The sequence below is a fragment of the Chionomys nivalis genome, chromosome 9 (assembly GCF_950005125.1).
Source record: "Chionomys nivalis chromosome 9, mChiNiv1.1, whole genome shotgun sequence".
Classification (NCBI taxonomy): Eukaryota; Metazoa; Chordata; class Mammalia; order Rodentia; family Cricetidae; genus Chionomys; species Chionomys nivalis.
The window spans coordinates 25,399,850-25,410,620 of record NC_080094.1 but is presented as its reverse complement, the minus strand read 5'-3'; the positions used below and the strand labels follow the sequence as shown (position 1 = coordinate 25,410,620).

The following is a 10,771-nucleotide window of genomic DNA, read 5'->3' as shown; positions in this document are numbered from 1 at the left end:
GCGTATCTGTGGTTATCACAGTCCTGCACACGGTAGCCCAGCCATGAAGACATCATACTGGCAATTGCCACACCTTAGAGGCTGAAGCAGGATGCGTGCCATACGTTCAAGGCACCTTGAATTGCAGAGTGAGTTCCAGGGTAGCCTGTATTCACAGAGTAAGACCTTATGTCAGAAACCAAATGTAAGGAAGTGGGGGTGGGGCTGTGGACTACATAGACAATGAAGTGTTTGTCAATCATGAGGGATCAAACCATTTCATTTAAAGGAGAATGGGAAGCGGGAGAGATTGTCTTGTTAAGTGAAAACAAGCTAGGTTTGGGAAGACAAACATGCTTTCTCTCGTGTGTGGAATCATAAGAAGAAAATAAAAATGACACATATATTAAAAGGGTTATTAGGGAAGTAAAAGGGGTACGGGGAAAAGTGTAAGAAATAAGTGAGGGTGAAAACATACTGTATGTCAGGTGAAAATGTCACAATAAAGTCCAGAATCTTGCACAACCAATATACACTAATAATATATCTAAGAAATTAAGCACCTGGGGGTGTGGATAGGTTACACACAAACAGTATAATACTGTACGTGAGAGAATTGGGGGTACACATATTTTGGCATTTTCAGGGATTGCAGAACCATAGACCACTATACTTACATCATGTCTAGATTACTTGTAATTCCTAATACAGTGTAAATGCCATGCATATAGTTCTTGAATATATCATTTACAAACAACGCGAAAAGGTAGCCTGCACCAGTAAAGATGACACTTGCTCTGAATATGTTCCCCACATTAGTTAACCCCACAGACACGGAACTCCTAGGAAAGGTGAACTAAACGCACGAATGCACCCTTTTACCACGTGCCTTCTGCTGACGTCTGGTTACGCACACAAAGAGGCAAACACGGAAGTCAGACAGCGCAGATTTAATGAAGCTCGGGAAACAGCCGAGGTGAGACTCCGGGTGGGTCCACTTTCGTTTTTGTCACCTCGGGCTTTGCAGGGCTAGTCCAAATCCCGGGACAGCTGCGGCACCTTCTGGGGCTTCACACAGCACATTTTGCCACTCCAGCACAAGATGTAGAACTTTTCATTCTTGGTGCATTCTTCGCGGCAGGCACCCTGAGATTTCCAGCACCTTTCAGGGTTCCCTAATCCAGGGTGAAAACAAGGACACCTGAATCAGACTCACGGTTCCAGGTAGAGACCAGACAGAAGGCCATGGAAGGAGCTGTCCCCTCTAGGGATTTAGGAAGGTCCTACCATCTCACATTCTCTACGGGCACTACATCCCAAACTCAGCCTTCGTAAACGCTCCCTTGGGAGTGCCGTGGATTACAAGAGTTAACAGCACAGTGGTTTATGAGACTAACAGGAACGTCAGAATCTATACCCTGGACTTGAAATCTGTCTGTTTCCCAAACCAGTTGGTAGACTCTGAGGTGGTGGCTTCCTTCTTAAGAATCTGTTCCCTCTTTTCTACAAGGAAATGGAGATACCTCTGCTGTAGCGTAGAGGGGGTAGCTCCATTGGGGCTTGCCTAGCATGCTTGAAGCCCTGGGCTCAAGCCCTAGCATAGGGAATGGGACTGGGAATGATGGCCACAGCTGTAATCTCGGCACTCAAAAGCTGGGGGCAGGAGGATCAAGGGCATCTTCAACAACACACAGTGAGTTTTTGAGACCAGTTCCAGCTACATAATGTCTCAAAAGAAATGAAAATAAAGTGTAAAATAAAACTAATTATTAATTGATTTGTGCAAAAAAACACTAGTATTAAATAAATCCAGCCGTGAAATGAGAGGACCTCATCAAAGATTGAGCAGTTGGAGTTATTTTACAAGGAAAAAACTGCACTAGAAAGAACACATTAGTCAAAAGTGAATGCTAATGGCATAAGAGAAATGCAAAGTGGAAAGGATATGGAAATAAAGAAGAAAAGCCCACAACGGGTAAAACGCAGAGAATTAATGGCCATAGGGAGTCTGGCCCAATTACTATATCTACATACAACCCATCCACCTAAGACTTGGGGGATATTACAGGAGAGAAGAGGGGAAACAGTAGGAGGCAGAGGACCAGGACACTAGCTGCTACTATCTTCTAGGCATGGCTGAGATGCTATGCCCATGAAACCCTAACAATATGGCTGCATACAAGCCCTGCATGATCTCACCAATAGATATGGCAGTGTGGATGGGGAGAAGCTCACCAGGCCCCACCCTCTAGATGAAGAGCCACAGGCAATCAATGGCCGCTGAGAGGGGGAGAATCGGTTTTCTCCAGGGATGAGCTCCCTGATAAGTTACCCCAAATGGTCATCTCTAAGTGCACATACATATGAGCAATATTGTATGAATGACCACATCCAGTAGAATATATATATACATATGAAGGAATCGTAAATTCAAGATGGAGTGTTGGAGACACAGTGGGAGTTGGGACGAGGAGAAAAGAGGTGGAAATTGCATAAAGTACGTGTGCATGAAATTCTCAAAAAATATAAAGTATTTAATAAAAAACAAGGAAGAATGGATCCTAACCGCTAGCCCACCAGACACGAGAAAAAAAAAAGCAAATAAGAAGAATCAATGGAAGGGGCCAGCCATTGATAAGAGATTCAGCATACCCAAGTGTGTCGAATTTTACTAAGTCAAACAAAGAAGGAGACACAACAAACACATCAAACTATGTTCAATGACATTCCCTCCAATGGAGAAGTACTTGAGAGGCATGCCAAAAGGGCGTAGGGTGTGCCTGAGAGAGCTGAACCAAAACGCGGTGATGGTTGCAACATCACTGGACATGACACAAAAAGAACACAAAAATGTTCTGGACAATCAGGCTGCACACACAACACACGTGTGCGCATGCACACACACACACCTGTGCACGCGAGGACAGGGCTAGACTAAAACTTATTGATGATAATGCTTTATGCTAAAATCGAGGTTGGTGTCATGTATTTAAGATACTCGTGCCTTCCAAGGACAAAGGCCAGCAAGGAACTGTTCACATCTGAAGCTGAACAAACATTGCCTTTCCTACAGACTGTGATGGGGCAAGAGTTCCAGACCAGTAAACCACACACAGGATTAACTGTTATATACGCAGTGCCTTGTAGAAACGCAAACTAAATGACAACTTAAAGTCAGGCCACCAGAGCTCAGTGGCAGAGTGCCTGCCCAGCATGAACGACAAAAATATAAGAATAAAATGAGTATGTAAAAGACTCAGGGGCTGTGTGTTCTGATGAAAGAGCCATACAGCATGATAAGAAGACGGAAGTTTACTGAGAACATGAGCAGAAGTTGTTAATGGCTTGAGAACATGTTACCACAGAGGTATTTGTGGTAAGAGAGAGTGAAATAAGGAAGTAGGGTATAGTCCCTCTTTCCCAGCAGGTCAGGTGCGTGACTCAGTGGCAGCATGCATCCACCCACGGGGCCCTGGGTTCCATCCCCACCACTGCGGGGAAAAAAAAAAGGAATATAGAGGTAGGTTGTAAATTTGAATCCGAATCTGAAATATCAGTAGGAATTCATGGGTGTTTGTTTTTAATAAATTTCCCCCCATTTATGACACTGCAAAGCTTAGAGACATTGAGCAGCCAGTAGAAATTAGTATCCAGTTCTTGGAAATTGGAAGTATGGAAACTAGTGTTGATCAGGAAATTACAAAACAAGCGTGAAGCAAGCATTCTATGACACCAGAGACAGAAGACGCTATCGAGGACAAGTAGGGCTCTACAGAAAGATCGACTCCTCAGATCAAAGACTCTCACACTGCCCGAGACTAGGAGGTTGGACTGTGATAGGAAAGATGGCAGCAACAGATTTAGCATGCGACTTAGAACCATTAGTCTAATCTCTGTGGGTTCAAGACCAGCCTGGTCTACAAAGTGATTCCCAGGACAGTCAAGGCAATTACACAGAGAAACCTTGCCTTGAAAAACCAAAATAAATAATAAACAAATAAATCATATTTAACTGAGTCTTGATGTATCCACTGTCTCCTGACTCTATTTGCTATTGTGGACAGAATAAAGGGGGGATTGAAGAAGTCTTGGTGACCTAGTCATTTCTCCAAGGCAGAATTGTATCACAAATCATAAGAGACAAATGATACTGGCTTCCAGGTTTATATGTAATCCCTGGACGTCTAACTCCCAACTTCTACTAGCAGAATGGAAGTTCCTGGGAACTCTCAGATGAATTACAGAAAATGAAAAAACTGCTTTTGTTGCACACCAAAATTTCAGTGTGTCCAGTCTTAACCTTTTAGTCAAATTTATCACATAAAAATCAAAAATGAGAAAAGATAAATGCAGAGGAGTGACCTGACTCGCAGATTCTAATCCCAAGATCTGAGACTCTTCCCACTGCCCCAGACATCCGGCCACCCACTCAGGCCCTAAATACCCTGGCCAGACCCACTCTCCCGCTCTGTCCCTCTGAAGGGCTCTAGGTTACCTGGAATGACCTGGGATAGCAGCAACAGAGCCATAGCTAACACTGCAGTCCTCATGGCTTCAGGAATCCCGAGGCGTTGGCTGTCTGGAAAGGTACCGGGCAGTGGGAGAAAGTTCTGGATCCTTGTAACCAGCTGGCACTCGTGTCCTCAGAGACCTGTGTGCACAGTCTGCCCTGAGCCAGCTGCCTTCCCTGTCGCTAGGCCTCTATACCCACAGTACTGACCACACACTCCTACGCAGACACTCCCTTTACCGCTCAGTGACCAGCAAGATTAAATCCGATGGTCAGGGTATAAGTATACGTCAGTCTCTGTCAGTTCCGCCCAGAATCCTCTACTCTGGAGAGAAAGGAACGTATGAGCCCCTCCCCCTAGATGAGAAGCTGCTCCCAGTTGATAGCTGCTGGGGCAGGAGGAAGGGGCAATCAGTTGTCTTTCAGAGTGTGGCACCTGCCAGACTGACTGCGTTCTGGTGAACGGCTGCACATCCAGGAGTCTATGGGCGGCACAAATTGGATTCATTGGGTTGTTTTTTAAAAGGTGGGGCGGAGAGATGGCTCAGTGGTTAAGAACACTGACTGCTCTTCCAGAGGAACCCAATTGGGTTCCTAGAATCCACATCACAGTCCACAACCGTCCAGTTGCAGCAGATCCCACGCCTTCTTTTGACCTCTGTGAGTAGTGTATGCACATGGCACACAGGCATACGTGCAACCAAAACACCCACGTACATACAATAATAAAATGTATATTTTTTAAACAAAGAAGAAAGGACATGAAGCTGGAAAAATGGTAGGGAGGTGGGAAATGGATCTGAGAGAAATCAGGGGAAGTAGGGGTGGATACAATCAAATACATCATATGCGTGTGTAAATTTTTTAAATAATCAACTAAAATATTATATTTAAAATGTTAATACATTTAAAAAATCCTCGACACTCCACACTTCTTGCCACGCTCTACAAAGTCCTACATTGGTAGCTTTTCTGGTAAAGCACTTGCCACGCAAGCCTGAGGCCCCAGGTATGATCACCAGAATCTACATAAAAGAGGCAGAAAAGGGGTGTGGTGGCACATGCCTTAAACCCCAGCACTCAGGAGGCAGAAGCAAGTGGATCTCTGTGAGTTAGAGGCCAGCCTGGTCTACTTAGGGAGCTCCAGAACAGCCAAGGCTTCATAGTGACACAGTTGTCTCAAAAAAAAAAAAAAATGAAAAAAAGGATGATACATACTTACAACCCCTGTGCTGGGGAAATAGAGGCGGGCACTCAGGAGCCCTGGTGCTCACTGTGACTGGCCAGCCAGTGAGAGCCCCCGTCTCAAAACACAAGGTGGATGGCTCCACACGCACAATCACACAAATCCAAACACATGTAAACACACGCACACTTATCGAGTGTAGCTACCCACGGCTATCGGAATTCTAACATAACTTAGATGAGCTAGTTTAAAACACTTTAAGAGATTTTAGCTGGTCATTTAATTCCTCACAGAGATTGGTCTGCCTCTGTCTCCGAATGCTGGGATTAAAGGTGTTCTCCACCACTGTGTGGCAAGATATTCTCTATCAAAGAAATGGGCTCCCGCTGCCTAAAATGCCCAGTTTTCACAAGAACTTTGGCGTTGAAGCCAAGAAAGCTAGAGTTGAAATTATCCAGCTCACTGTCCCAGATGTGCCACTTAGTTGTGTGACCTTAGAATGAATCACATTCTCTCTCTACAATTCAGTCTCATTGGTGAGCAGATTAGAGCCTAGGGCCTGTGAAACTCAACCCGACCCTCAGTAGTCCGGCTCCCTGAACATTCAAAGTACACAGAAAATGAAAGTCTATAGAAATCTAAGGCTTTGCCACCAATGTGGAGCAAACTAATTGGGCTTACACCTACAGAGCCTACAGAGTCCCACGGCCATAATCACCAATCTTCAATTTTTTACAATCTTCTTAATTACAGACTGCCCATCATTACCACTGCTGATAGCAGCCTTGGATCTCGTCCTGGAGTTGGCGTCACAAAATCTTAATGATGTTCCCACTCAGCCTTAGAACTTCTTGTTACAAGGTGTGTGTGGCTAACTCGACACAGTTGAGAAGAGAAAACCTCAATTAAGGAATTGCCACCATCTGACTGGTCTATGAACCTGTCTGTAGGTCATGTTCTTGAATGTTTTTTTCTTTTTCTTATTCCTTTTTTTTTTTTTTTTTTTTTTTTGGTTTTTTGAGACAAGGTTTCTCTGTAGCCTTGGTGCCTGTCCCAGGACTAGCTCTTATAGACCAGGCTGGCCTCGAACTCACAGAGATCCACCTGCCTCTGCCTCCCGAGTGCTGGGATTAAAGCCGTGCGCCACCACTGCCCTGTTATGTTTTGAATGTTAATTGACATAGAAGGACCCAGCCCACAGTGGGCAATACCATCCTTAGGCTGTATAAGTAAGCTAGCTAAGGAGAGAGAGAGAGAGAGAGAGAGAGAGAGAGAGAGAGAGAGAGAGAGAGAGAGAGAGAGAGAGAAAGAGAGAGAGGAGAGGCCAGTAATTAGCATCCTCTCCATGGTCTCTGCTTCCAGCTCCTGCCTGTATATCCCCGCCTTGAATTCCTTCCTTGGTTTCCCTCAATGATGTCAGGCACTAGCATCTTTGGGGGACCATGAGAAAATTAGGATAATAGTCAAGTCCTGGCTAGAAGAGTCTGTGAGACTGGACAACCTCAGCCAGCAGTCTTGACTGTTCTGGATGCAGAACTCTTAGGAAACTGCAGCAGATCACCTGAGCCATCCATTTTCCTTGGTATCTGGTCCCCTTGCTCTAAAAACACAAACTTTCAAAGGTAACATATATATCTACATTAATACAAGTATGGACTGTATGTGGTATCCAAGCCAGCCAAAAAATGATTTTTCACTTTATGTTTGAACATGTAAAATATCCATCACCTGTCTTGTAGTTAAAACAGGTTTATTTCTTTATGTTTGTAGCCATGATTTTCAGGGTGTCTCCCTTGATCAAACCTGATCCTTTTTAACCTTAAACAAATCCACAGCCTTTTGGTTTTTGTGGACATGAAGGCATAACCTCTTTTCTAAAGCAATACATTTTTTTATTCCCATTTTGAAGTTGAGACATGTTTAAAATGTACAGGTTGTTTTAATTGAGCAGTTTCCATAATCCAGTGTCTCTCAGCAGCTGTTGTTCACTCATCAGTAATCAAAAATTTGAAAGTCAATACAACGCCATACAGGATCCAGACTTCCTGTGTATTTCCCATCTCTGTGTGGCTTATGTTTATTGCCTTACTTCTCTCTTTAAAGACTTTACTATTATTTTTAAATTATTTTTATGACTGTCCATATCCTCTTTTTTCTTAAGCCTATACATGCTGTTAAACACACTGTAACCTGTTTAGAGTTTATTTTTCCATCTGACCCTGCTTTACTCTATATCTGTAACCTTTTCTGTCTGCGTGAGCAAAATCTTAAAGCCACCATGCAGCTTAGCTCATGGTGTGCTAGCGGCTGGCTCTGCTCCCTCAGTTCCCTGAGAACCCAGCTTCATGGAGGAGGTACGTTTATCACCCCAGCTCTGGAAAGTTTCTGGGCCCATGCTGCTGTCGGCATTTCTACCTAGTCTTGCACCACCAAGTAGCCTGCCTCCCACTGCTCATAAACCCCATCTAAATGCTCATGAGCAGGACCTCTTAAAAGAGCCATGCCTCTGTATGCCGCTAGCACTGAGCCTGTCTGAGAGGCTGTAGTCACCAGAAAGCCACGTTTGGCTTTGTTTCTGTGTGTTTGGAATCTTTTTTAAAGCTTTCTCGGGTTTTATGTGGAAATATGTGGCTGAACATTGGATGCCATATGTCATTTTTTGTCTCGCTTGCCAGTTCCCAAATAACCATACAGAGATTTCTTATCAATTATGAAAGCTCAGCTGATAGCTTAGGCTTGTCTGTAACGAGCTTCTCTAATTTAAGTGAACCCATTTCCATTCATTTATGTACTGACACATGGCTTGTGGCTGACACCTCATCTCCTACATGAGTTGCTTCCTCTGTATCTCCTGGCATCTCCACTTTTCTTCCCAGCATCCTCTGTGCCTGGAAATCCTGCCTAGCTAACTATTGACTGTTTAGCTTTTAATTAAAGCAATCACAGTAATATATCTTTATAGTGTAATCAAATATCTTGCAACAATGAACTGTAACCTGAAAACCAAATAAATGCTTCCTAAGTTGCTTTTGGTCATTTTTTTTATGATAGCAGAGCTATCATAAAACACAGCTAGGACAAGGCAGTCTTGAGTTTTCTTTGCTCTAGACCCCAGAAGCATTCCTGTTCTCCCGAAAGAGAAGAATTCAGACAGGATACAGCTGTAGAGCAAACAGCTAGGGGTTTCATGAACTCAGATGAAGAGGCACGATGCACTCTTTAGGAAAAGGGACAGCTGAGCCAAACAGCAATGGTGCTGGCCCTGGCAGACACGGGGCTTATGTCTCTCTTTTGTCACTCTCTCCTCTGTGCCTCCTCCAGGGTGGAAACTTCCAGAAGACCAGTGTGCTCTTCCTGGGAGCCCATTTTATACAAAAATCAGTCTGTTATAAGTAAATACATGATTCAAGACTATGTACAGGACTTAGGGGTTCCTAAAATTTCAAAGTTCGCTAGGAAGAAGGGTAACTGTGGTCTGGGCCTGCTCTCCTGGTGAGGCAGTCCCTAGAGCTGGATTGAGCTGGACCAGAAAGAGCCCACCATCTTCAATTGTTCTTTGCAACTTGTTGGGGCCCTGAACTGGCCCAGCTGGAGACCACCACTACCTGTCTCTACATTTCATTTCATCAGCCACCATCACCTACCTTTTCTGGTCCAACTGAAGTAACCAGTTGGGGAGTTGGGGACTGTTAGTCTTTTCTGACACTAAGCCCTGACTAACCAACGTACTCCCTTCTACGAACTGAGTCCTGAAATCCTTCAGGGACTACACTGTAAGGCTTTTGTCTCCCTAAGTCCTGTTTATTCCTGTTGGGTAGACTGGATAGATGCTTGGATATTATTAAATTCTTTTACAAGATTTTTCTTTGTCCTACAAAAGCCTGAGATGTTACATCCCAGCAATCTCTGAACCACACAGGGGCTTCCAATGACCTTGGACAAGCAACTCTCTAATGATAAAGGGCAGGCGGAAAGCACAGAGCTAAACATCTTTATACATTAATTCTAAGATTACAGCTTGGGAAACAAGCTGCATCAGCTCCCCTGAAGAATTAGGGGAGATAACAAGTGGTTACATTCTCTTGCAAGTCCAAGGGAAGAAGGAGAAAGGCTATAGTGGTGTGGCTGAACCAGAGACTCATTGAGCACAGGGATAGCATATTGAGCCCAGAGCTCTTAACCTCCCTATACTGTGCATGGATTTGTTCAAATGAATGAGTTGCCACTACCTTCTGCACTGTGCATCAGGAATGGGGATGGATGAGGAAGAGGAAATAGTCTTCTCTCCTCTCAGAGTGATCTTCCCTTTCAGCAAGAAACAGGAACATTGTAAGAGAGAGAACGCTTGGCTTTAATGGGCTACCTTCAGACACTTTCAAATTTTAAATTGTCTAATGCTCTTTATTTCTTTTTGTGGTTTTTTATTGCTTTTTATTGATCTCTACATTTTTCTCTGCTCCCCTTCCTGCCTCTCCCCTCCCCCTCCAATCTTCTCCCAAGGTCCCCATGCTTCCAATTTACTTGGGCGATCTTGTCTTTTCCTACTTCCCATGTAGATTAGATCCATGTAAGTCTCTCTTAGGGTCCTCATTGTTGTCTAGGTTCTCTGGGATTGTGATTTGTAAGCTGGTTTTCTTTGCTTTATGTTTAAAATCACTTATGAGTGAGTACATATGATAATTGTCTTTCTGAGTCTGGGTTACCTCACTCAAAATGATGTTTTCTAGCTCCATCCATTTTCCTGCAAAATTCAAGATGTTGTTATTTTTTTCTGCTGTGTAGTACTCCATTGTGTAAATGTACCACACTTTCCTTATCCATTCTTCAGTCAAGGGGCATTTAGGTTGTTTCCAGGTTCTGGCTATGACAAACAATGCTGCTATGAACATAGTTGAGCACATGTCCTTGTGGCACAGTTGAGCATCCTTTGGATATATACCCAAAAGTGATATTGGTGTTGGTGGGTCTTGAGGAAGGTTGTTTCCTAATTTTTGGAGAAATTGCCATACTGATATCCAAGGGGCTGTACCAGCTTGCATTCCCACCAGCAATGCAGGAGTGTTATGCTTAGTGTTTTGATTATTATCTGGCAAGGG

The 10,771-nt window shown here is 43.9% G+C and overlaps 1 protein-coding gene across 1 annotated transcript; it reads right to left on the bottom strand.

The window, feature by feature from the left end:
- Nucleotides 1-1,008: 1,008 nt before the first annotated feature.
- Nucleotides 1,009-4,529, bottom strand: LOC130881041 (beta-defensin 122-like). The gene is made up of 2 exons (XM_057780208.1): nucleotides 4,475-4,529; nucleotides 1,009-1,154 (listed from the first exon to the last, which is right to left on the bottom strand). Exons 1-2 carry the CDS (start codon nucleotides 4,527-4,529, stop codon nucleotides 1,009-1,011), a joined length of 201 nt encoding a protein of 66 aa, XP_057636191.1.
- Between the last annotated feature and the right edge of the window lie 6,242 nt (nucleotides 4,530-10,771).

Bases quoted from the DNA above. Each gene is read 5' to 3' on its own strand.
- LOC130881041 (XM_057780208.1), bottom strand. From the start codon at position 4,529: ATGAGGACTGCAGTGTTAGCTATGGCTCTGTTGCTGCTATCCCAGGTC. The intron at 1,155-4,474 runs GTAACCTAGAGC...ACCCTGGATTAG, and splicing joins GCTATCCCAGGTCATTCCAG to GGAACCCTGAAAGGTGCTGG.